This window comes from Aquila chrysaetos, chromosome 9 (genome assembly GCF_900496995.4).
Source record: "Aquila chrysaetos chrysaetos chromosome 9, bAquChr1.4, whole genome shotgun sequence".
Taxonomy (NCBI): Eukaryota; Metazoa; Chordata; class Aves; order Accipitriformes; family Accipitridae; genus Aquila; species Aquila chrysaetos.
In genome coordinates this window covers 26929898-26954252 of record NC_044012.1, presented here as the reverse complement: position 1 = coordinate 26954252, position 24355 = coordinate 26929898, and the positions used below count along the sequence as shown (strand labels likewise).

At 66.2% G+C, this 24355-nt stretch overlaps 4 protein-coding genes across 11 annotated transcripts; 1 reads left to right on the top strand and 3 right to left on the bottom strand.

The window, feature by feature from the left end:
• The first annotated feature begins 1227 nt into the window (after nt 1-1227).
• Nucleotides 1228-5561, top strand: SHE (Src homology 2 domain containing E). 2 transcript variants are annotated; one of them, XM_030026472.2, is made up of 6 exons: nt 1236-1925; nt 2598-2724; nt 3537-3845; nt 4253-4403; nt 4524-4643; nt 5048-5561. In XM_030026472.2, the coding sequence occupies exons 1-6, from the start codon at nt 1530-1532 to the stop codon at nt 5232-5234; spliced, it is 1290 nt and encodes a 429-aa protein (XP_029882332.1). In that variant the 5' UTR covers nt 1236-1529; the 3' UTR covers nt 5235-5561. The 2 variants fall into 2 exon arrangements, with proteins under 2 accessions (XP_040982262.1, XP_029882332.1); XM_041126328.1 differs by lacking the exon at nt 3537-3845 and having other exon boundaries at nt 1228-1925.
• A 1012-nt stretch (nt 5562-6573) lies between these two features.
• IL6R (interleukin 6 receptor) lies at nt 6574-10228 on the bottom strand. Of its 3 annotated transcripts, none has more exons than XM_030026469.2 (10): nt 10050-10228; nt 8919-9176; nt 8710-8833; nt 8367-8551; nt 8123-8286; nt 7887-8031; nt 7763-7806; nt 7551-7629; nt 7352-7460; nt 6574-7268 (listed from the first exon to the last, which is right to left on the bottom strand). In XM_030026469.2, exons 1-10 carry the CDS (start codon nt 10147-10149, stop codon nt 7079-7081), a joined length of 1398 nt encoding a protein of 465 aa, XP_029882329.1. In that variant the 5' UTR covers nt 10150-10228; the 3' UTR covers nt 6574-7078. The 3 variants fall into 3 exon arrangements, with proteins under 3 accessions (XP_029882329.1, XP_029882331.1, XP_029882330.1); XM_030026471.2 differs by having other exon boundaries at nt 8123-8253; XM_030026470.1 differs by having other exon boundaries at nt 8123-8283; nt 10050-10227.
• A 197-nt stretch (nt 10229-10425) lies between these two features.
• ATP8B2 (ATPase phospholipid transporting 8B2) lies at nt 10426-21212 on the bottom strand. Of its 5 annotated transcripts, none has more exons than XM_041126325.1 (28): nt 21060-21212; nt 20175-20233; nt 19304-19417; nt 19021-19119; nt 18765-18826; nt 18540-18612; nt 18099-18169; nt 17850-17929; nt 17482-17640; nt 17319-17407; nt 17033-17229; nt 16096-16304; nt 15830-15873; nt 15589-15754; nt 15323-15511; nt 15000-15115; nt 14682-14846; nt 14489-14600; nt 14242-14347; nt 13965-14109; nt 13695-13878; nt 13279-13502; nt 12850-12933; nt 12400-12645; nt 12129-12267; nt 11908-12038; nt 11528-11809; nt 10426-11322 (listed from the first exon to the last, which is right to left on the bottom strand). In XM_041126325.1, exons 1-28 carry the CDS (start codon nt 21088-21090, stop codon nt 11122-11124), a joined length of 3777 nt encoding a protein of 1258 aa, XP_040982259.1. In that variant the 5' UTR covers nt 21091-21212; the 3' UTR covers nt 10426-11121. The 5 variants fall into 5 exon arrangements, with proteins under 5 accessions (XP_040982259.1, XP_040982258.1, XP_029882320.1 ...); XM_041126324.1 differs by lacking the exon at nt 21060-21212 and adding an exon at nt 20831-20951; XM_030026460.2 differs by lacking the exon at nt 21060-21212 and adding an exon at nt 20831-20951 and having other exon boundaries at nt 10426-11809.
• A 411-nt stretch (nt 21213-21623) lies between these two features.
• On the bottom strand, nt 21624-24282 carry AQP10 (aquaporin 10). Its single transcript, XM_030026673.2, has 6 exons — nt 23671-24282; nt 22839-22965; nt 22606-22743; nt 22395-22513; nt 22095-22312; nt 21624-22023 (listed from the first exon to the last, which is right to left on the bottom strand). The coding sequence occupies exons 1-6, from the start codon at nt 23773-23775 to the stop codon at nt 21798-21800; spliced, it is 933 nt and encodes a 310-aa protein (XP_029882533.1). The 5' UTR covers nt 23776-24282; the 3' UTR covers nt 21624-21797.
• Nucleotides 24283-24355: the final 73 nt, after the last annotated feature.

The window sequence follows — 24355 nt, the reverse complement described above, 5'->3', positions numbered from 1 at the left end:
GGGGTGGGGAGCGGTGCTGGGGACCAGCCATCCCTGCTGAGTCAGGCTCCATTCTCCCAGTGCCCCCTCACAGCAGCAGGAACCCCCATGGGTAGGAGCTGGCTGGTCCCTGGACGTTCTCCAGCCCCTGCAAACAGGAGGAACTCGTGTCCTGCCACGAACCAGGGCAGCCCCATCCTGGTGGAGCATCTTTACCTGCAAACCCCCATCCCCATCCCTTTCTGTTGTGCTGTTGCACACGGGTGGGTAAGGGCACCCCGCAGCCTAGCTGCCAGCCCGGCAGGAAGCCAGATGGCTGGGCTCAGCTGGGGTTTTCCGGCGAGGTCTCCGTGCAGCCAGCAGAAGTAGGTCTTTGCTGGTGTGGTGGGAACCACAGCTGCGGCAGCAACGAGCACACCAGGACCATGCCCTCCCTCTCGTCGGGCTGTGCATGGGTGTGTGTGGGGTCCGTACATGGGGTCCTCGCATGGGGGGGGTGGGTGGGGGGTGTCTGTGCACAGGTGCTGTACATGGGGAGGTCCATGCACAGGGTTTGTGCAGGGGGTCTGTGTATGGGGGCTGGCTTGGGGGGGGGGGGTCTCTGCGTGGGAGCCACACACAGGGTCTGTGCGTGGGGTCCATGTCCAGGGTCAAGACCCCTCATCCCATCAGCTGGGCAGGGTCCCGAGGTGTCCCAGCCTCACCGGACGGGACACCCCCCCTGCCCCGCCGCTCTCGGGGACCACGCAGCCCAGGGCAGCCGCCGGCCGGAGACATCGGCCCGGGGAGGACGGGGCCTGGACTCCCAGAGGCTGCCAGGGCCGGTGGCCGCCCGCCCGGCCAGTGCCGCGCCGTCCCCCCGGGGCCGCCCCCTCCGGATCTGGGCGGGGACCGCCGGCCCCTCCGGCCCCGTCCCGTCCCGTCCCGCCGCCGCCGCCGCATGGGGCCCCCCGGGCCGGCCTGACTCCCCCCTGCAGCCTCGCCGCCCCCCGGAGACGGGCCCCGCCGAGGAGCCGCGACGGGACCCCCCGGCTGGCCGGCCCCGGCCGGACCCCCCGCCCTCGGAGCACGGAGAGACCCCCCGGGCCCCTTCCCCGGGGCCAGAGGACCCTCGGAGCCGCCCCGGGGCTGCCCCGGCCGGATCCCCCGCACGCCCGGCGAGACCCCCCGACTCGTCCCATCGCTGGAGCAGACACCCCGGTCCCCCGCCCCCCCCTGGGACCCTTCCCCGGGGCCAGGGACCCCCGGGGAGACACGGTCCCCTCCCCGGGACGCGGGCACCGGCACCCCTGGGGACCCGCCAGCCGTCCCCGCGGGGGCGAAGGACGCCTGGAGCCCCCCCACCCACGTCGGGGGCGAAGGCCCCGGACCCCCCCTGCCCGTATTCCCCTCCTGGGCTGGCCCCTGGCCACCGAGGGTCCTGCTCCCAGGGCTGGGGGGAGCCGGGCTGCCCCGTGCCCCCGGGCTGAGCCAGCCCTGAGCCCGTGGGGCGGCCGTGGGGTGGCGAGGAGCCCCGGGGGGGCTGTGGCACCCTGCCCCTCCCCAGCCCCATGGCGGCCAAGTGGTTCAAGGAGTTCCCCTCCAACCTGAAGACGGTTTCGGAGAGGGCTCGGCCAGGCAGCGGTAGCCTGGGCAAGAGCCGCAAGAATTCAGCCGCCGAGTTGGGCGGCTGCCGGCCCGGCCTGGGGGTTGGCAAGGAGGGGGGTGGGCGGCTGTCACGGGACAACCTGCAGGGTTTGCTTCAGGCCGCCACTGGGAAGATGCGGAAGAACTCACGAGTGGAGGGGGGCACGCCAGAGGGACCTCCCAAAACCTGCAGCACCTACATCAACCGCCTCATCAAGGTGGAGGCTCACGAGAAGAACGGGAAGGGGTACCCTGGCCCCCTGCCCACTGGCCTCCCTGCCCCTGAGCAGGACAAGGGGAAGACCCCCAAGACAGAGACGGTAAGAGGGGGACCGGAGAGGAGAAGGGGGCTGGGGGGGGGGGGGGGAGCGCGTGGCACCCACAGCTTTAACCGCTTTGGGCTCCGGCTCATTAGCCCAGCTAACCCCGGCCTTTCATCGCGCCCGGCTCTGGTGCCTTCAAATCCTTTTCAAAGCTCCCTTCATCCTGATCGCCCTTCATCTGCCCGGTGGCGGGTGGGGGGGGGAGCGCTTGCCAGGCCCCCTTGCCGCATCCCACTGTCTCTTATCCCACCCTGACCCCGGCACTTTGCCGCTGGTTAAACAAAGGCTGACGTAAATCTTTTCTGGGAAGCCGGACTTTCACCCCCACACAGCCCCAGGGTGGCTGGGAGCCAGTCGGGGAGGGGCGGTGTCACCCAAAAGGGTCCCCGAGTCCCCCCCCCCCAGGCTCCTCCCCACCGCTGGGGTGCATAGGGATGGGCTCTGCCCCCACCCAAAGGTGCCACCGGGTGCACCCTCATGGGGTTGTGGCATTGCTCCATCTACCCCAGATGAGCTGCCATCCTGCCCCGGGGACTCCAGTGTCCCTGTCCCCTGCCTGGTGCTGCGCCAGTGGCATCCCCACCACCCTCTCCCACTCCACCACCACCGTCACACCTGGTGGGACACCTGACAGCCCCTTGAGGCTGATGGTGCCCGTCCCCTCCCTAGGTCATCATCCTGGAGGACTACGCCGACCCCTACGATGCCAAGCGTACCAAGGGGCAGCGGGATGCTGAGCGCCTGGGGGAGAATGATGGCTATATGGAGCCGTACGATGCCCAGCAGATGATCACAGGTACGTGCTGTGCCATGCCACAGCAACGCGGCTAGCACTGCTCCCCAGCTGGGAGCGAACGGCTGCCCCTGGAGCCGCACGGCGAGGGAGGCTCCGGGAACAGGAAAGCCGCTCGCCGCTTCCTGCGGCTGTGCAGGGCCAGATAAGGAGTGGGCGCGAGGCCGGACGCTGACCCGTGCCCGCCTGCACCTTGCCCGGTGCCATGACCTGCTGCCATCACCCCATGGGTGCATGGGGCTCATGCAAAGCCCTCAATGCTCTCCAGCTGTCCTGGAGGATACACACAGCACCCCTGAGGGTCCCACGCGGCTGTGCCCCCCAGCCAGCGACCCCCCGGCCAGCGCGGCAGCCGCCCAGCTGGCCAGAACAACAGGAACTGACTTGGCCGGAAGCTGGAAATAAAAGATTTGCTGCTGATGGTTTTTTTCCGTGTGGGGCAGCCCGGGCTGTTTGGTGGAGCCCGGCGCCATGGGGCGAAGCGGGGGGCTGGGAGGGGTGTGAGCCCCCTGGGGTGGCCTCCCGCAGGGCCAAGCTCCAGCGCAGGGTGTAGCATCCTGCCGCTGCGGACCCTGGCCGGCCCCACCGGCATGTTTCTGTGCCCACGGCACCGGCAGCTTCGGGGCTGCAACAGCAGGCCAGGCGCCATGAGGATGGGCCCCTTCCTGCTCTGGCTCCTCCCAAGCCTGTTCCTAATGGGGTGTCCCCAGCATGGGGTCCCTGGTGCACATCCCCACCCAAGCACCAGAGTTGGGGAGGGGTATCTCAGGGGACACACAGCCCCCTCCCTGACCCACCATCCCTCTTCCCTGCAGAAATCCGCCGTCGGGGCTCCAAGGACCCCCTGGTCAAAGCCATCCTGCTGCTGGACAGTCCTGGCGAGCCCGGGGAGGGGGGTGGCAAGCCAGAGCCAGCCAAGTGGCCGGCAGGCAAGGAGGCAACGGGGAAGGGGCCACAGCTCTACGACACCCCTTATGAGCCCGGGGAGGGGGTGGCCGGGGGGACCCCAGAGCGCAGGGCAAGGGCTGGGGACGGGCGCCTGCCCGAGAATGATGAGCGCCCGGCGGGCGAGTACGAGCAGCCCTGGGAGTGGAAGAAGGAGCAGATCGTCAAAGCACTGTCAGGTAGGGGATGGGAATGGGGATGGGGACAGACTTTTCAGTAGGGCCTGTAGTGCTAGGACTAAGGGTTTTAAACTAAAAGAGGGAAGATTTAGATTAGATAAGGAAGAAATTTTTTACGCTGTGGGTGATGGGGCACTGGCACAGAGTCCCCAGAGAGGTGGTCAATGCTCCATCGCTGGAGACATTTGAGGTCCAGTAGGATGGGGCTCTGAGCAACCTGACCGAGTGGGAGATGTCCCTGCTCACGGCAGGGAGGGTTGGACTAGATGGAGATGGGGACATGGATGGAATGAGGGTGGGGAAGGGGGTGGGCCTAGGGCTGGGGACGGTGCTGGGGAGGGACAGAGCTAGGGATGGGGATGGAGGTAGCATGGAGGGGGCTTACATCTCATTCCCCCCCTCCCCAGTCCAGTTCGAGGGCTCAGAGCGTCCCAAGGAGGAGGTGCCACGGCAGCACCTACGCCAGAAGAGCTGGACCCCCAAGATGCTGAAGCAGGCGGGTGCTGAACATGGCGACGGGGAGCGGGTGGACCCTGCCCTGGCACTGGAGAAGCAGCCGTGAGTTGCAAGGCCAAGCCACACGCGGCAGCTGGGGTGGGAAAAGGCAGGGGGAGGGGGGTTGGGGGGGTTGACCAGTGCTTTGCCACCGCTTAGCGTCCCCTCGGCGTCCCCCCACAGCTGGTACCATGGGGCCATCACGCGGGCCGAGGCAGAGAGCCGGCTGCAGGCGTGCCGGGAGGCCGGCTACCTGGTGCGCACCAGCGAGACTGGCAGCGGCAAGTACTCCATCGCACTCAAGTGAGTGGCATAGCAGCTGTGGAGTGGTGGGGGGGTCCTGGCCCCGGGGAGGGAGGGGTCCCACCCTGGAGGGATGCTGTGGCAGGAACACCCCTCCCTGTTGTTCACACCAGAGCCCTGATGGGGTGGAAGCACCCACATCCCAGGGGATGGCACCCCCCCCAACCAGTGGGGGGGACCCAGGCATCCTGGCGCTGTGCTGGGGCGGGGGGGGGGGGGGGGGGGTGGCGTGTCCCCCTCCCTGGCGCATTGTCGGGAGCGCTGGTGGCGTTTCCTTCCTGAGGAAGCGGAGCCCCTGGAGCCGAAACAATCGGAGTGGGACGGGAACAAACAGGGGTGGATGCGGCTGTGGCCACTGGGCAGGCAGGCGCTGGCGGCACCACTGACGCCCGCCGCTCACCCAGGACCAGCCAGGGCTGCGTCCACATCATCGTGGCCCGGACCAAGGACAACAAGTACACGCTCAGCCAGGCCAGCGGCGTCTTTGCCAGCATCCCCGAGGTCGTGCACTACTACTCTACTGAGAAGCTGCCCTTCAAAGGAGCTGAGCACATGGCTCTGCTGCACCCTGTCCACTGCAAGCTGCATTAGCACCCACTAATGCCCCCCCCACGAGTGGCCTGCGACCCCTGGCCCCAGGGCATGGGGCAGGGTCCAGCCCTGGCAATCGCCACAGGAAGGGTCCAGCGGAGGACCCCTCAGTCACATCCCCAGCCCTGCAGGGACCCCACTCCTGCCTGGTGGCTGCTGCCCACCACTGGACTCCGGCAGGGCTGAGCTGCCCTTTTGCTGGGACGGATTCTGTCCACCCTGTGCCAGAGCCAACCCACTGCAGGGCTGCCTCCAGCACTGGGGGCAGGGGGACGCAGCAAGCCTGGGATGTGTAACGAAGTAGTAAAATAAACTTGTTGGCTGAGAGGAGGCAGGTGGTCCTGGGGGGTAGGCTGGGGCTGCAATGGGGGAAGGGATGGGGCAGGATTGGGGCTGGGGGCTGCAATGGGGAAGGGATGGGGCAGGATTGGGGCTGGGGGCTGCAGTGGGGAAGGGATGGGGCAGGATTGGGGCTGGGGGCTGCAATGGGGAAGGGATGGTGTTGGGGTCTGCAGAGGTGCAGGGATTGGGGCCCTGAGGGTGCCAGGACAGGCAGGTGCCCAGGATGTGGGTGCTGTGGAGGGTGCAGCAAGACACGCAGCCACTTCCCTGCCTGGGACCTGGCTGCCAGGCTCTGCTCTGCTGGCAGTGGGGCCGTGGTGCTGCCTGAAACCAGGGCAGGTTTTTGGGGCTGGGGGCCCATCCGGGCTGACCTTGGGATGCAGCCCCTCGCCCCCCCCCCCCCCCCGGGGTCACCTGCCTGCTTGGGAGAGCGGAAGCAGGTAACTCAACCCCAGACTGATGCTGGCAGAAGCCACCCTGCTTTTGGGGGGCAGGGGTACTGGGGCTGCCCCAACCCGCACATCTGCATCCTGCCGGGCTTTTTATAGAGTGGGGCCGGCTGGGGCGGGGGGGAATGTGGTGTCCCCAGGGTGCCTGGGCACCCGTTCCCCTTGCCCTGCGGTTTCCTGCCTGGGTGCAGCTGCAGCTCCCCAGGGCGTTGCATAACCTGGCATGGGGTGGGTTGCTGCTCAGAGCAGGGCCCGGGGAACACTCATTGGCATGGGGTCACAGCTTGGGGATACATGGCATTGCGGGGGAGCACAGCATGGGGTGCACAGCCTGGGAGGCACTTAGTGGCATGGGGGGCACGGCTTGGGGTACATGGTAGGGTTAGGGGGCACAGCAAGGCATATGGTGCATGGACTGGGGGTGCATGGCCTTGACTGGAGGGAGTGCACAGCCCAGCCTGACCCCACCACCCCCTGGAGTCACTCCCAGGAGAGGGAGACTGCAGTGACCCCTTCATTATTCCCCCCCCTCAAAAGCACCCACTCCATTACAAATCCAAGGCATTTATTTGAGTCACGTTTTGCCACATTTCCCCAACACGTGCTTTAAAAATAAGCCCCGGGGTGGGGGCGGGGCCAGGGCAGAGGGATGGGGCTGATCCAGCCAGGCCCCCTACTCCCTGACACCCACGGCACTGTGGGGGCTAGGCCCTTCCCCGCGGGACCCCCAAACCCGGCCCCACGGGCAGAGCCCAGCCCTGCTCCCACGCTCCTATGCAGCCGTGCTTCCAGCGCCTTCACCCCCAGCCACCTCAGCTTGGCCATGGCCCCGGAGCTGCCCCCTCGGGACCCATCTTGGGGACCTCCCTGGCTGGTTCTCCACGGGGGCAACTCTTATCCCCTCCTCAGAGGCTGCTCCCAGTCCTGAGACCTGGGGTGGCTTTCAGCACCCCCAGATGGGGGGGGGGGGGGCTGGGCTGTTCCCGGGGCCACATCCCAGCCCTGGGACCCCCGCCCAACCCGCAGGCACTTGCCAGTGCATCCAGCCCCCGGCTACTGCTCTGAGAAGAAATAGTCCAAATTGGTGATATGGAGAGCCCCAGGGGCCAGGGGGCCAGGGGGCGAGAGCAGGGGGGTCTCACTGAGTGGGGGGCTGGGGGGGCCCAGGGGCACTAGCACGTGCTGCGCCTCGCCTTCCTGCTTGGCCCCCCGCTGCCCACCCGTCCGCCATGTCTGCTTGTACCTGCAGGAGAGGAAAGTGGTCCCAGGTCGAGGGGGGGGGCAGGTAGAGTCATGTCCCCCCCTTCCCTTCCCCTAGGCACTCACCTCACCACGATGCCAACAAAGAGGGCGATGCCCAGGAGCAGGCTCCCCCCGGCCACCAGGAAGGCGTAGGGGGATGCCACAGAGCGAGCACTGGCTTCCATGACAGCCCCTGCAGCAGAGAGAGAGGATGGGCTCCTTGTGGGGATGAGGGTCCTGTGGTTCCCGGCCCCCGGCAGCCAACCCATAGACCCCTCCTCACCACCAGCACCATCAGCAGCATCTTCCCCGAAGAGCTCGGGGGGCAGCGTGACCCCATAGGTGCCATCCTCCATGGGGAACTGCAAGAGAAGGCAGGGAGGCGCCATGGGATGGGGCAGCCCCCCCCACCCTGGCATCCCCTTGTCCCACACGGGGTCATGACATCCAACCAGGAACGCGTTGTGTCCCCTCGGGGCTGAGGCCGTGCCCTACCTGCGAGCTGAAGGGTCCCATTTCAGAGGTGAGGTCCCTGGGGTCTGCAAGGGGAGGGAGGAGTGTGAGGCTGGGGGACCCCGGCCTGAGCCCCTGGCCTTGGGGCCACATGTCCCCCTCCTACCTGTCCAGGGGGTGCCCACAGCCTCCTGGCTCCACTCGCTCCACGCGCCGTGGCCAAACTCCTCCTGCGCCCGCACCTGCACCACGTGCCGTGTCCCTCGCCAGGCGTCACGGATGTCCAGCCATGTTGTCATCACCTGTTCCACCTGGAGGGGACATGGGCAGCACGGGGCTGGGGACAGCCTCGCCGGGGCTGGGGGACAGCCCCACACTGGGGGGGGTGTATGTGTATCTCACCTCCGTGAAGGTCTCAGCGGGCTCAGGGCGGTAGCGGACCTGGAAGCGGAGCCAGTAGAAGCGGGGGTCCCAGGACGAGGGGTACGACCAGTTGACACGCAACTGCTGCGGTGCCTTCTCCAGTGCCTCCACTGTCACATTGAGGGGAGGATCGGGCTTCACTGCTGGGGAAGGGGGGGCTCAGGGCCCGGCACCATGCCGCTCAGCCGGCCCCAGCCCCTGGCAAGACGGGAGTGGTACTCACGGACGCTGCTGAGGGTGATGATCCTGTCCTCACCGGCTAAGCCGCCGGCGCCATTACTGACGCACGTGGACACCACGAGGGGTTTGGTGTCATCAGCGCCGGGTGGCACCTTCACCCGGCAAACAAACTTCCGCGCCTTGGAGAAGTAGCGGCACCGCTGCTCTGTGGCATTCTCAGCCGCAAACCTGTGGGGATGTGGCTCGGCTGGGGCTGTGGCACACACCAGGCATGGGGCAGTCCCGTCCGACATCAGGGAAAGGGTCTTGTGGGGAGGGACAGTAAAGTCCCCTGCGTCCCATGCCATGGGGTCCCAGGCACAGGTAGGTGCTAGGACAGCACTCACCTCCGCTTCACCCAGAGCATCGCCCGCGTCCCTGGGGATGGCTTCGCCTGCAGCGGCCACTCGCACAGGACATCTTTGTCATGGCTCCGCCGGTAGCAGGAGACCCGGGGAGTTTCAGGGGGCTCTGCAAGGCAGGGAGGCGCTGGGGGACGGGGGACGCCGGACTGGGCGATGCTGCGAGGGAAGCCCCCGCCCCAGCGCGGACCCACCTTCCACCAGCAGCCGCAGGGTGTGCAGTGGGCGGCCCCCCACATAACAGCTGTAGCGCCCCGAGTCCTCGTAGCGCAGTCGCCACAGGAGCAGTGTGTTGCCCTCCGCCAGCCACCGGTCATGGCCCCCCACCACCGCCGCCACCGTCCCCCACTTCTCCATCTTCCAGGACACGGTGACGTTCGCCAGCCCCTTGTCCTGGCAGGTCAACGTGACGTTTGCTCCCAGGCGGCCCAGCACCGTGTCCCGCGAGAGCCCTAGGGGGACAAGAGAGGGTCAGGCAATAGAGATGAGACCCCAGGCCCTCCGGGTGTCCCCAGAGAAGGGGGACGCCCCACCTTCTGCTCCCCATTCCCAGCGGCTGCTCGGTGTCAATATTTGCTGGAGGCACCGAGCCGGAGCGAGTGGCAGCTCCTGCTGAGCCAGCACTTCCCCACCGAGCCGGGCATTGGCCACCTGGCACACGGACCCCCCCAGCACCACCACAGGGACAGCCACTGCAGCACCTGGCCAGGGTGCGAGTGGGGGGTCCAGTGGTGGGACCCGGCTGGGCAGCGTGGGGAGCAGAGAGCTGGGAGCGGGTGTCTGGGCGAACAGCAGGCTGGGGGTCCCCGGGGGTGCTGGGGGTCCGGCGCTGGAGGGGTTAAGCGGCCGGGCAGCACCCGGCCAAGGCCTGGGCTGGGGCCAGGAAGGCCGCCCGGGGCAGCTCTCCCGGCTCTGGCTGCAAAGGTCAACAGCCAGCGCGGACCTGCCGGTTCCCGTCGGCTCCTGCTGCCGGGAACGCACCCAGCACCCACCCAGCACCGAGTAGCACCCAACATCCAGTACCCAGCCAGCCTCAGCACCCACCCAGCACCCAGCACCCAGCCGGGGTGCCCCGTAGCCGCACCCTGCCCGTTCTCCCGGGGCCCGGCCGAGCTCCGTCGGCGCTGGCAGGGAACCGTCCCCCCCCGTAACCCGGACCCGCGGGGCCCCGGTACGGGCAGTCACCTCCCCTTCCCCCGGCCCGAGCCGGCGCAACCCCGCCGCGGGGAGCGGAGCGGGACGGGACGGGACGGGACGGGACGGGACGGGACGGGACTCCCGCCGCTCCAACCCCCCCCGCCCTCCCCGGTGCCGGTCGCACTCACCGGTGGAGCCGCAGGGCCGTCCAGGAGCAGGAGCGGGAGCGGCGGCGGCGGCGAGGAGGAGCAGAGCGGCGGGGAGCAGCGGCCCCGGCAGCCGCGCCATGCGGCCGGCCCCGGGCAGAACATCGGCGGAGCGGCCCGCGGCGCGGCCGGTGCCCGCGGTTGTGAAACCGGGGCGGGGAGGGGGGAGCCGGGTGGGGGGGCGGCCCCGCGGCGGCAGCAGCAGCAGCACGTGCGCCCGGCGGGGCGGGGCCAGCCGGCACTGGGGCTGGGGGGGTATGCGGGGGTGTGGGGGGGTGCCCGGACCCCGGTGCTCCCGGTGGCCCGCACGTGCACCCGCCACCCGCCCCCGCAGGACACAGGACACGGCAGAAGCTGCTCAGAACGTTTTTCTTTTTTATATAGAAAAAGCTGGTTTTTGGTTCTTTTCTCTGTGGCCCCATAAAATGATACAATTCCGCAATATAGAAACGTGTAATAAATTAGATGACCCAATCCTCGCCCCTGCCCCCCCCGCGACACAAAATAACCCCCAAACACCCCCAAAAATAGACTCCAGCCCATGCCAGAGCCCGTCCTGAACAGTTTCCTCTTTGGTATCAAGGAGAGAGCGGCCCCTGGGAGCCTAACACCCCCCCAGAGACCCTCTGACAGGGAGGGGGCGATGCCCACCTGCCACCCCCTCCCTCCAAGGGTCTGGTCCCCTGGGAGCTGGCGAGGAGGAGGGAAGAAGCAGAAGCCGAGGGTTGTGCAAGAACCCAGCGTGGGAGTGAATCACAGCGGCCTGCAAACGCCCCTGCTTCCCGCAGAAAGCAGGAAGGAGCCAGGGAACGCTTCCCCTTTCCCACCCAGCACCCCATCCCAGCGCATCCCAAGGCAGGGGGCTGGAGGACAGTGACATCCCTCGCCCCCCAGCACCAGTGTCTGGCCCCCCGCGCTCCCTCCATAACCAGCCGTGCCAACACTGAGAGAAACAAGTTGCTCTGTAAACGTGGAGGGTTTTTCCTTCCTTTTTTTTTGTTGTTGTTGTTGTGGGGTTTTGGTTTTTTTATCTTTTTTTTTTTTTTTTCCTGTTTTATATAAAAAGAAGACACGTGGTTGAGGAGTGGGCGAGGGGGCAGGGCGCTGTCACAGCCCCCCCAGACCCCCTGCGCCCACCTGCAGCGGTGGCTCTGGCATAATACATTCGCGTGTGATGGGGTATTTGCACTCCGTGGAGGTGAATACTGACAGAGGAGCGGCCTGAGGGGGCTGCTGGGGACAGCGGCCGTCCATCCTGGGGACGGGGAAGAGTATTTTTTTGGTTACACTGTGGCAGTCCAGACTCCTCCAAACCTCAGTACCTGGGCCCACATGGCCTCTGCTCCCCCCACAGGAACCCCCCGCAGGAGGGGCTTGGCCCCCCATGGGCCATAGTGAGAGAAGGGGGCAGGGGGCCCCCTGGCTGCACAGGAGGGAACGCAACTCCCCCAGCCTCACACCTTGAGCGTCTTGTCGGCCGCGCCGCTGGGGCTGGCGGCAGTGCTGCTGTCGCTGCCTTTCTTCTTGCGCAGGGTCTCAATCCAGCCGGCGCTGGGGCGGGTGGCGAAGCTGGAGAGCGCCAGGGAGCTGAGCCGCATGTTCTTGCCCGACATGATGAGCTCCCCAAAACCCTCCTGGTGGGAGAAGGCGTAGCCGGAACGGCGCGAGCCCACACGCCCCACACGCCGCATGCACCGGTGCTGGGTCTTCTGCTTCTTCCGTACCAGCTGAGTGTAGCGCACCTGGGGACATCACCAGGGGACAGGGTCAGGGACCCCCAGAACCGCATGCCCTCTGGGGTCGGGACCCCGTGTTCGCTCCCCAGGCCACACTCTCTCACCGTGTCTGAGAGTTCGGGTTTCAGGTCCAGCTTGAGGAAGCGAAAGGCCACAACGGGCATGATGCAGACCACGGTGGTGAGGGCAATGGTCAGCCAGACCGTGGGCTGGGCCAGCGTGTTCTGTGCATTACCTGGGGGGGAAACGCGAGTCCAGCCAGGGCTCAGCTGGGGCAGCACCCTGCTGGGGTGGGGCGGCATCGCTCAGCCCCCCTGGGACTCACCCACAAAGCGGAACTGGTTGGGGAACAGCTGGAAGAGGCCGTCGCTGTGCATGGCAAAGAGGATGGCAAAGTAGGCGGCCAGGCTGCCCCAGATGAAGAAGTGGTTGATGGCCGTCCAGAAGCCTGTGTCCAGCCCGATCTGATGGAGAGGGGAAGGGGGAGGCGGGGCTCAGGGGATGGCTGCAGTGCTCTGAGTACGGCCACAGGGCAGGATGGGACCCAAACTTTGTGCTACAGGCGAGGGGCTGGGACCAAGCAGCCGTGTCCCCACCTGCACGCTGACGACAATCACAAGGGAGGTGGCGACAGTGACAGCGAAGGACTGGTAGTCGGCCAGCTGGGCGCCATCATCACGGGTGGCATCAGCGAAGACGCCGTAGGGGATGAAGAACATGAGGACGGAGGTGTAGATGCCCTGGGCGATGCAGATGAAGAACTCCCGCTTGTTGAAGAGCAGGTTCAGCTGCCCAGGCTCGTAGAGCTTGGGGTACTCCATGCTCCGCTGCTCTGGCACATCCTGGGGGCACGAGGCACTCTGGGCACCTCCCTCCAGCCCCGGGCAGGCTGGGGCTGGGCTGACCTCCACCACCGCCCACAGAAGGACAAGGACAGCCCAGCCTGGGCACCCAGGCACCCCTTTCTCCCGTAGCGTGGGTCATGCAGGGGAGCCGGGCCAGCTCCTCATGCACCCAAGGACCACCCTCACCGCCCCCCACCATACCTGGTCGAAGACGCCCATGGCGAGCACGGGCAGCGACGTGTAGACGATGTTGTACAGTGTGATGAAGTACTGGTCATACACGGTCTGCGTGGAATGGAGTGCTCAGGGGGACACAAGACCTGCCCGCCCCATGCCCCAGCCGGCCCCAGCACCCAAAGCTGCCGGAAAAGGAAAGCCACCACCAGCCCCCCCTCCCGAGGGTGCCCACCCCAAGTGGCACAGGCTGCTGCTGCCACCGAGTGGCAGCCCCGGCCATACAGGCTCCTCGCACCCACCACACACTGCCACGCTCCGGAGGGATCCCAAGCTGTGCCTGCTGGTGCAGGATGAGGTCCCACAGGGAGCCTGGGGACCGGGGCACACTTCTGAGCAGAGGGGTCCCACAGACAAACCCTCCCCAACTCTAAGCACAAGAAGCCAGCAACGCACCTGCGCTGAGAAGCCGCAGAAGAAGCCAAACCAGAAGTGGACCATGGTGAAGGCGAAGTTCTTGTAGAAGAAGTAGCAGAGGAACTTGCACATGCGTAGGTAGGACCAGCGCCCGTGCACCAGGAGCAGGCGCTGCAGGAACTTGAACTGTGAGAAGGAGTAGTCGGAGGCCAGCACTGCCTGGATGCCCTCCTGCCCGCTGATGCCCACCCCGATGTGGGCAGCTGCAGAGTGAAGACACACATGAAGTGAGGAGGGCTCTGCCAGGAGCACAGGAAACCAGGGGTGGCAGCCCCCCACAGTGGGACTGTGTTCCAGTGGGGCACAGAGGGGCGAGGACAGAGGCTGCCGTGGGGCCCGGAATGGTGCAAGGGGGGACCTGTCCCTCCTGCAGCTCCCCAGACCCCAGGACGTACTCTTGATCATGCTAACATCGTTGGCCCCATCCCCGATGGCCAGGGTCACAGCTTTCTTGTACTTCTTCACCAGCTCCACCACCTGGGCTTTCTGCAAGGGTGTGACGCGGCAGCAGATGACAGCCTTGCAGGCACATGCCGTCTCCAGGAACTCCACCTCCATGTCAGCCTCCAGTGCGTGGGCCTGAGAGGAGAGCAGGGGGACAATGGGGAGCATGGCCCACAGCTGGGCATGGTGCCCTGTCCAGCCTGGCACTCCCAGGTCCCTACCAGGCTGTGCCCATTGATGACCAGGGCATATTCGCCTGCGATGGCTTCCAGCACTGAGGTGAACTTGGAGGAGGAGAGTTTCTCCTGGTAGGAGAAGCCGTTGCCGATGGAGCGCGATGCATCCATCATCTTCTCCCGGGCTTTTCTGAGGAGAAAGAGAGGGGTTGGGGGCCCCGATTCAGGGCACTTCCATATCCCCCAGCTCCCCCACAAGCAGCTGTGCCCCACGCTGGCCCCACGTGTGTCCTCCGGCCAGCCCTGCCCCCCCGACCCTCACCTGAGCTCCTCTCGCACCTCCAGCACAGTGTGGCCTGTGACCACAAACACCTCCGTCATGTCATCCGTCAGCATCTTGCAGGAGTAGCCAATGTTCACAGCTGTTTCTGGGGACAGGAAACCAGGGGCTGAGCCAGGGTCAGCTCAGGGGGGAGCATCTGTCCCACCACCCCCCAGGCAGGTGGGATCCAGCCCATGAATGTTCTCATCTGCAGCCAGCCCAGACTCCTACCCCAGCAATGCCTCACCCTGTTTGTCCCCCGTCAACACCCAGATCTTGATGTTGGCCAGCGTCAGGATGGCAATGGTTTCGGGGACCCCGTGCTGCAGTTTGTCCTCGATGGCTGTGGCTCCAAGCAGCTGGGGGACCCAAACAGGTGGGAGGTCAGCAGGGGCTGCCCCCCAGTCACCTCCCGTCCCCAGTGCCCCCAGCCCACGTACCATCATATCATGCTCCACCTCGTCATAGAGCCGAGCCAGGCGATCCTCACGGGCCTCAGGGGCACTGCCGGCTCGGTGCAGCCGCTCGGACCAGTCCTCATAGTAACTCTCCTCCAGGTCTTTGTAGGCCAGCACCAGCGTCCGCAGCCCCTCACCAGCATATTCCTGCAAGTGGCTGGAGCTGGGTGCACAGACAGACCCTGACGGTGCCCCCCAGACCCCGACTGCCCCCCAGGACATGGCACAAGCCAGGCTCCGTGCTTCTGGGCAGCCTCTCTTCCCTTCCCAGCCCTGCCCGCAGCACCCTGCCCCACTCACATTGAGGTGGTCAGTGGTGACGTTGGTCAGGTCCTGGTTGATGGGGTGCAGGCGCTCCAGCAGGATGGTGTCAGCACCTTTGCAGTACAGCCGGATCTTGCCCTCGGGGCTGCGGACTGCAGGGAGCAGGGGACAAGCTGCCTGGCTCAGGGGTGTAGGAGCAGGTCCCACTCCAACCCCCAGCCATGACCCCATGATGCCTCCACAGTCACATCACCATCCGCATGGGGCTGGTCTCCAGCACACCGCACTGAGCCCCCACACCCCAGCCCCACCACGGCCCTCACAACCCCACAGCCCCTGTGCCATGCCCAGGACCTCACCAATGACGGACATGCGCTTGCGGATGTTGTTGAAGTCCAGGATGGCCAGCAGCTGGTAGGTGATGGCTCGACCCAGCTCGTGCACCGTGATGGTCTTTGGCGTGCGGGACCGGAACACAAAGCCAAAGTTTCTGGCAGCCGTGACTAGCGCTCCCTCATCCGGGGACTGAGCCTTGTAATACAGCTCCCCTGGGGACAGCACAGCGGGTCAGAGCCAGCGCCATGCCCCAAGCTGTGCAGGGACAGGTCCTGCCCTCCGCACCCACCTTCACTCTTCTCCTCAGACATAACGGTGTGGCAGAGCGAGAGCAGGCGGAAGAACTCATGCACGTGGGGGTCTCCCAGATTGACGGCTTCCAGCAGGCTGGGGTCCCAGAACTGGAACCGTGGGTCCGCCAGTGGGTTGAAGGAGAAATCAACTGGCTCTGGCCTCTGGCAGGGGCAGACATGGGGTTACGCCCCTGCGGCACACGGCACAGCCAGGCACTGGCCCTGCAGTACCCTTACCTCTCTCAGCTCCACCTTGTGACCCAGCATATCCTGCATGTCACCTGTGAACCGAGGCACAGAGTTAACCAGGACAGGGACCCAATGCTGCTGCCCCACTGGCACCCACACCCAGGGAGGCCACAGGGCAGTGGCAGCCCCACAACGCTACAGCTGAGCCCCTTTGTCCTCCAGCTGCCCCAAGTGCCCCAAAGGGTCTGCAGGAGGGGAGCCAGTACCTCCGCACCCTGCAGGCACTCAGCCCGGCCCCGGTGCCCTGCACTCACCATAGCTGTGCCCGTTCACAGAGCACTTGCTGAAGACCATTATGTTCTGGGTGAGGGTGCCGGTCTTGTCAGAGAAGATGTATTCCACCTGCCCCAGCTCCTCATTAAGGGTGGTGGTCCGGGCCTCGGCTGGCGTCCGGCGCTTGGCACAGTACATCTTCTTGTCCCAGTTGATGAAGTAGCTGTGCCCGAGACGGATCACCTCCACACTGCAGGGGGGAAAGGTGGGTGTCACCGGGGCAGGGCAGCACACTCTGCTGAGCCAGCGATGGGCACACACCCACCCACCCCAGACCCCCAAGCACCTGGGGCACCCTGGCACCCAGGGCCCCCATGCTGCTTGCTGGCTCCCGCGCCCTTCCCCAGGGCTGGCCCGCACCCGCTCCTACCGACAGCCACCACCAAGCCAGGGCTGGGGATGCAGGACCTGGCACCGAGGGGGTAGCCCACAGGGCTCCCCAGGCATCTCTCACACCTACGCGCCCCAAACCCCCTCCCCGGCGCCCAGGGCAGACAGCAATGAGCTAGTGGGAGGGGTGGGGGTGACACGTTCTTACCTCGGGGCTAAGGGTGACAGAACCCATGCTGGGGAACGAAAAGAGAGAGAAATTAAAAGAGAGAGAGAAGGGGACAGTGCAGAAGCCTGGGAGCTGCAGGAGGGCTGAGCAAAATAACCAGCATGCAGCCAGGGCAGGGAGAGACGAGCAGCCGGACAGACACAGCTGGGAGGGCCCCAAAGGACCTGTGGGGTCTCAGGTCTTGTGGTATCCCTGAGGGCAGATGTGGCCCATCACCAGGAGAGCAGCTCATGCCCACCCCACGCACACAGCTCTGCCCGTGGGTCTCCATCCCCATCTCCCCTCCCCAGAGGGCACCCCTAATTCCTGGTGCCTGCCCCTCGCACACCCACAGCCCAGCCCCTCGGCCCCTGCCCTACCTCACGTAGAGCGAGATAGGCACCACAGTGTTGAGGATGATGATGTAGGACCAGAAGGAGAGGAAGCCGGAGAAGAAGGCACTGTGCACCCCCTCATCCCAGGGCAGGTAGATCTGGAAGCAGACGCCCACCTCATGCTCCCAAATGGCGTTGCCGATGGCCAGGATCACCCCCATGCACACCAGGAACCCGAAGATCTGGGGACAGGACAGGACAGGACAGGACAGGACATCAGAGCCCCAACCGGGTCAGAGTCAGTGCTCCCTGGGATCTGCCTTCCGCATACCCAGAGCACCAGCGTGTTCATCAGCCGATCGATGCTCGTCCGCTTGAACTTGGTCCGACCACTGTTCTGCATCAGTTTCGTGTCGGGCCCTGGGGAGAGGGAAGAGCATTAGCGGGGTCTCTTCCTTCCACGCAGTGCAGCGGCAGCAGCTGTCCCAGCCCACCTGCAAAGATGACGAGGCCGAAGCACCACTCGGTGTTGCGTAGGACGCAGCCCCGCAGCAGCATGTTCTGGTTGCTCAGGGGGTACTTGTTCTCCTTCCAGTACAGCATCCCGCCAAACTTGTCCAGCTTGTTATTGGGGGGTTCACAGATCACCTCGCCTGGGTGCAGGGGATGGCTCGGCTGTAACATGCCTTCTGCATGTGGCCAGCTCCACCCCAGTGCTCCCAGCACTGTCCCCAGCTCCCCAGAGATCCGCTTCAAGCCACAGGACCACACCACCGTGTGGATGGTCCTGGTGTCTCCAGGGTGGACCCACACCAGGTGATGGAGGAGGAAACCGAGGGGCTCCCCCATTGCAGGCACTCACCGTCAAACTGAGCCAGCTTGCTGGTGTCACCCAGCTCCGAGGTGACAGGGATGGCCTGCCGTACCTTCATGTTGGTCTCTCTGCGGGCAAGGAGGCACCACGTGTGGGGTTAGTGACAGGCTGGCAGGGAGGGCCTTCGCAGATGTTCCCCAGTTTCAGGTCTGTGGCAGCTCCTGCCTTGCCCACAGCCCATTCTCACTCCTGCCTTTCAGCTTCCCCTGCCAGCCAAGACGAGCAGGGGTTACCTACCCGTCCAGCTCCGCGGTCTCTATGTAGCACAACCCATGGGGTTCGCTGCTGGAGAGGAGGAGGAGGTCAGCCTGCCGGGAGAGACACGTGAAGGGTTGTGCTGATGCTGGGGCTCCCCTACACCTTCCCCAGGGAAGCTCCTGGCCCTCGGATGCCAGGGGCCAGCGGGATCTCCAGAACCACGCGTCCTTAGCAGGGTGCTGCCAGCACCCTGACATGAACACCATCGCCTGAAGCGCCCACATCAGCCAAATCCCCGGAGCTCAAACATGGCTCAAGCGCTACAACTTAAATGCAATTTCCAGGCTGGTGAATCCCTGATGTCTGCACCCCAGGAGATGATGGAGGAGCAGAAAAGCAGAGCGGGTGCAGCACCACACCATGCTGCTGTCCCTGCATGCTGTCCAGCTGGGACCGTGCTTGCCTTGGTGCCACACTCACCGCCACGAACTGGTTGTTCTCCAACTTGATGATGTCTCCGACACGGACATTCATCCACTGCTCTTGCCGGAGGCTGCGGAGGGACAGCAGAGTGGAGTTAGGCAGGAGCCAGCAGCATTGCCTCTCCCCTGCCCCACTGCACTCTGCCCCTGCCTGCAGCCCTGTGCTGCATCCCGCAGGGCCCCGTGGCCCTGTCCCCGGCTGCCCTGTCCCCATGACACTCACACTCCGCCGATCAGCACCTGAGACTGCCGGTTGTTCACCTGGTTGTCACTTTTATGGCGGAACTGGGTGCGGAAGGGAAGAGACAGCAGCGTCAGCCCCTCCTCTGGGGATGGGATCCTGTGTCCCTCCCCCTGCAAACGCCATGGCCCCAGGCACTGCACACCCACATCAGGGTCACAGCCCCCTGCCCAGCCCCAAGTCCCCATGCCCTGCCGGCAGCCAGCCTGGGTAGAGGGGCACCTGGGGGACCACTCACATAGTCGTCGGTAGCATCTTTGACAGCTGTGATGGTTAAGACAAGAACCAAAGGCACGATGGTGGTGAACCAGGAGAGCGAAGAGATCTGTGGGATCAGCTGGGGACAGGGAGCGGGAGTTACAGGGAACAAGGCCAGCCCCAGGCCCATGCTACCCCTGCTCGAGGGTGCCAAACCCACCGCCTGCCAGGGGCAGAATGTGCCCTGGGCCCTCCTTGCTGCCCAGCCAGGGAAGGAGTGTGGGGGGTCCCCCATCTGCCTCCCCAGGCCCTCCAGCACTCACCTGCAGGATGAGGAGGAAGAGGAAATAGGTGTTGGCCACTTCCTGGAACTGCTCGAAGAGGTTGACAGGCAGGAAGGTGACGATGTTGTACTTGGAGGTCTTGATGCAGTTGCTCTGGGGACGGACGGGGTGAGAAGGGGGGTCACGAGTTGCTGAGGCCCTGTAACACCGCCCCCCCCCCGCCCCAGCAGCACTCTGGGGGCAGGGCTGCAGATCACTGCACCCCTAATTTGGGAGCTCTGGACAGCAGCCTGGATCCCCGGCTCCTGCACCTGCTCTAGCTCTGTGGCAGCTTCCTCGAGAAGCCGATTCCTCCGCCTCAGTCACCAGCCAGTACCCAGGGACCACCCTCCTTCAGCGGCAGCATCCAGACCACCCGGGCGGCAGCACCCAGCCTCCCCAAGGGTCACCCCGATCCAGACCCCCTGCTCCCCGCCCATGGCGAGGCCGATGCAGGGCCTGGTCTGGAGCAGCCAGAAATAACCTCCAGCATGGAGGGGGAGGCCAAGGTGAGCGGTGCCCCTCCCCCAGTGGCTCCGGAAGCTCATTAATTAGCCATACACAGAACCGCATCGGGGACTGGGCAGGGGTGCAGGGAGAACGGGGGGGGGGGGGCCCGGCAGAGGATGGGGGGGCTGCATCCCTCCCCATGGGAGCACACCGTGCCCCCCTCCAGCTGGGCCGCTCCAGCCCCTGAGCTCCGTTGGCATTAACAGCTCATCAGCACAATTTTCTCAGGGACAAACATCTATTTTTAGCTGTAACCCCCCCTCTGCTGCTCCGGGGGGGAGTGACGCAGGCCCCAGCCCCCCAAACCTGCCTGAGCCTCAAGACAAGACCCCAAGGGACTGGGCTCCGCCACCCCACTCACCGCGTACTGGAACTTCTCGTTGTACTCCCGCGCATTGGCTCGCACCCGCCTTTCCTCCTCTGCAACACAGCACGCCCCGTCAGCCCGGCGCCCCTGCACCCCCAGACCTCCTCTCTGCACTCCCAGACCACCCAAAGTCCCCCAGGCAAGCCCAGGAGCCCCAGACCCCAAGAGAACAGGGAAGCCGCCCAGCCACGTCATGTGGCCCTTTGCTCCCCCCACGCCAGCACCCACACCCCTCCACCCCCAGCCCTCTTCTTGTGCAATCCCACACCACCAGCCCTGCTTATCTGTGCCCCCAGCCCTGCAATCCCAGACCTCCAACCCTGCTTAGCTGCACTCCCAGACCCCCAGCCCTGCACCCCCAGCCCTGCTTAGCTGCCACCCACAGACCCTCCAGCAATGCTTATCTGTCCCCCCAAACTTGTACCCACATATCCCCAGCCTTGCTTACCTGCACCCCCAGCCCTGGATATCTGCACCCACAGACCCCCCCCAGCCCCGCACTCCCAGACCCCTGGCCCAGAACCCCCAGATCCTGCACCCCCAGTCTTGCTTATTGGCGTCCCCAGCCCTGCACCCCCAGACCCGCAGCCCTTCTTAGCTGCACCCCCAGACCCCCCCGGCCCCGCCGCAGGACCCCGCCCCGCACCCACCCGCCCCACCGGGGCCGCGGACCCGCCGCCACTTCTCGGGCATGTCCCGGGGCACCGTCATGGCTGCGGGACCTCGGCGCGCCCCGGCGGCGCCATCCCGCGCCTCCGCTGCCGGTGCCCCGGCCCGGGCCCTCCCGGCCCGCCCCGCCCCCGCCGCGTTGCCGGGGCAACGGCCGCACCGGGGCCCACCGGGGCCTACCGGGCGCCGCCGCCGCCCTGCCACGCTCACCTGGGGCCCGGCGGGCCGCCCACCGCTCCATGGCCCGCGGCCCCGCAGCCCATGGGGAGCGGGCGGCCGGGGCCGGGGGCCGGGGGGGCCGGTACCGGGGCCGCTGCGGCCCCGCTCCCGCTGCCTCGCCGCTGCCGCCGCCTCAACGCCCCATGGCCGCGGCGGCGCCGGTCGGCGGCGGAAGTGATGGGGGGGGTGGTGCGGGCGGCGGGGGGGAGCGACCGAACGCTGCCCCGGGGGGACGGGGCGGCCCGGGGAGCGGGGGGTGGGGGTGGCGGCATCGGGCGTTCCCGGGGAGCGGGGGGGGGCAGTCCCGGGGGGTACCGGGTGCGGCCTCGGTGGTCCCAGGGGGTCCCGGAGTACAAGCGGGGCAGCCCCAGGGGGTCCCCGGGAGGGGCCCGGAGTGGGGGGCAGAGGGATACCCCCGGGGGGTACCAGGGCCAGCCTCGGGGCTCTCGGGGACAGCCCCGGGGGGTCCCAAGGGGGCAGCCCCCCCCCCCCCCCGGCAGCACATGTCCCCCGGACCGGGGTCCCCCGCAGCCAGGCCTGTCCAGCTCTGCCCCTGCCCCCGGGGGGGCTGGGGGCCGCTGCCTCCCCCGTCCTATTCCCCCTGCGCCGCTGCCCCCCTGTCTAGACACGAGACACCCCACGGCCTCAGGGCTTGTTTAATGGTGTGACAGGGACAGGGCAGGGGACTACGACCGTGTCGCCAGCTCGGGGTGGGGGGTCCCCCCGGTGTCACTTCTTCTGGGGCAGCATCACTCCAGCGTCCTTCTCCCTGGGTGACATGTCGGCGTCTGGGGGGATGGCAACGTTGACGAGGACCAGGGAGGTCTGCTCCGCTGGGGGGTCACCCTCCTCCAGCGGGTGGTGGAAAGCCACGAGGAGCTGGTAAAGGGCTGAACCCACGGCGGCCCCCAGCAGCGGTGCCACCACTGGCACCCACCACCACCCATTGCCTCTGCTGGGGATGGGGCATGGTGGGCAGGGGGTCACCCCTGCCACCCCCCACCTCGCCTCCTTCCCTCTACCCACCTGAAGACCTCTGCACCCCAACCTGCGACGTAGGTGAAGAGCCGGGGCCCGAAATCCCGCGCGGGGTTCATGGGGCAGCCGCAGTTGGAGCCCATGGAGACCTCAATGGAGAACACCAGCAGGGCCACGGCCACCGGCTCCAGGCCCTTGGGGACACCCTTGTTGCGGGTGTCCAGAATGGCCAGGATGCCCATGATCAGCAGTGCTGTGCCCATCACCTGTGGGGCTGGCAGGGAAGCTCAGCGCCGCAGGGACCGGCACCGCCAGAGCGGTCTGAGGGGAGCCAACACCGGCACCCACCTGGTCCAAGAAGCCATTGGAGAGGGAGAGGTAGTCAGCAGGGTAGGTGGCAAAGATGGAGGCGGTTTCCCAGGGGCCAGAGGTGGTGAGGGTCCCATTGCTGTAGTGCTGGATGGCATCTGCGGAGCAGAGGCAGAGCCCGTCTGCGAGCCCAGCCACCCCGGCACAACCGCAGTGTTCCCCTGCCAGGCTCCTGCCCACCTCCCCGTACCATAGTAGAGGGCATAGACAGCTCCGGCAGACATGAAAGCTCCTGAGGTCTGCACGGCCACGAAGATGGGAAGCTTCCACCAGGGAAACTGCTCCAGCAGGCACATGGCAAGGGAGAACGCTGGGTTCAGGTGGGCCCCTGCAATGGAGCGGGGAGAGGGGCTGGGATTGGAGCGTCCTGGGGAATCTGGAGCTGGGGGAAGGTTGGACCTGAGACCACCTCCCCAGCCTCACCGGAGACTCCCCCTGCCATGTAGATGGCCACCATGACTGCCAGGGCGCCTGCCAGGTAGGCGGTGAGGATGTTCCCCTTCGTCCCGGAGCTGGTGACCATCTGTGCTGAGCCGCTCAGGGTGATCAGCTGGAGAAGAGGGACACAGCTCCAACTGTGGCCCCCCTTGGCCCCTCGCCAAGCTCCCCCCCTGCTCCCTAAGGGCTGCTGCTCCACTGCACTGCAGCCACTGGCAGGATTAGCTCTGATCCCAGGCAGCAGAAGGGCAGCAAGGTAAGGGCTGCTCTGGTGCCTCTGACTGCATTGCCTCTGTGGTTTTCTCCCCCATCCCCTGGGCTCCAGCTTTGGGCACCAGACGGGGTACAGGCAGGGAGGCAGTTACTGATCTCGCTTGTGGTTTTGACAGCAAACAAATCATCAACAATTAAGTAATCTGCTTCCCTGGGGAGACAGTGGGGAACGGGTGCTGCTGGTGCAGTCATGGCATCATCATTTGCCATCGCAGGATGCAGCCCAAATGCCAAGTGTGGCTCCGGAGCCCCAACTTTGCCTGCTCCAGGGCGGGAGGCATCAAGGCATGTGCTGCCCAGCCCTCAGGGACCACGTGGCAGTGCTGGTGCCCTTATTGTGCTGGAGCTGCTGCAGTGGAGGGTGTACCACGCTGCAGGAACAGGGTCTAAGTGGGAAGCCAGGCAGCGTCAAGTCTCTCGGCGAGCATGGTGCAGCCCTAACCCCCCCCACCCCTGGCGAGGGACAGGCAGGAGAGCCCTGGGATTCCCAGCGCCTACCACCACCCCCACGGTCAGCCCCGGCCCACCCGTGTGCCCCGCTCACAATAAGCACGAAGACAGCCAGCAGCTCAGCCAGGCATTCCCGCACCAGCTGGTTCCGGATGCGGAGGAGAGCCCGGGCCTTCTTCAAGAAGGAAGTGGTGCCCATAGGGCCGGCTGGGAATGGGCAGCGGCAACAGCAGCGTCAGTGTCTCCGTCCTGGCACGATTTTATGAGCCCCAGGGCTGGGGTGGGTGATAACACGCAGACTTTAAACCAATCCAGGGCCACACCACAGGGAGACGCCTGGCAGGGACCAGAGTCCCACGTGGGGCTGGGGACACTGCTGCCTCGTGACGCTGGCATCCTCCAGTAGGACCAGACCTGGCGGGAGCCCCCTGAGGGTCCCCGAGTGAGACCTCGCTCAGGTGAGCTGGCACGGGTGTTTCCCATCCAGGGAGCCCCCCTATTTCCCTGCCAGATCCCTGCCCAAGCCACAGCCACAGGCAGTGCTAATGAAGAGGCCTTTGGAAAGCCTCCCAGGATGGGCCCTCGAGAGCGGCCCAGGGGAGGTGTTAGCACAGCACAGGGCAGGCAGTGAAATGGGAGAAGGAGGTGGGCAGGGAGCAGCGTGGGCATGGAGCCAGGGCAGAGAAGCCAGGCAGCTGCCTGAACCCATGGGGCAGCCCCCGGGAGCCACCCCGGCAGCTGTGTGGGGCTCTGTCTCTGAATCGGGGAGGTTCCAGCCT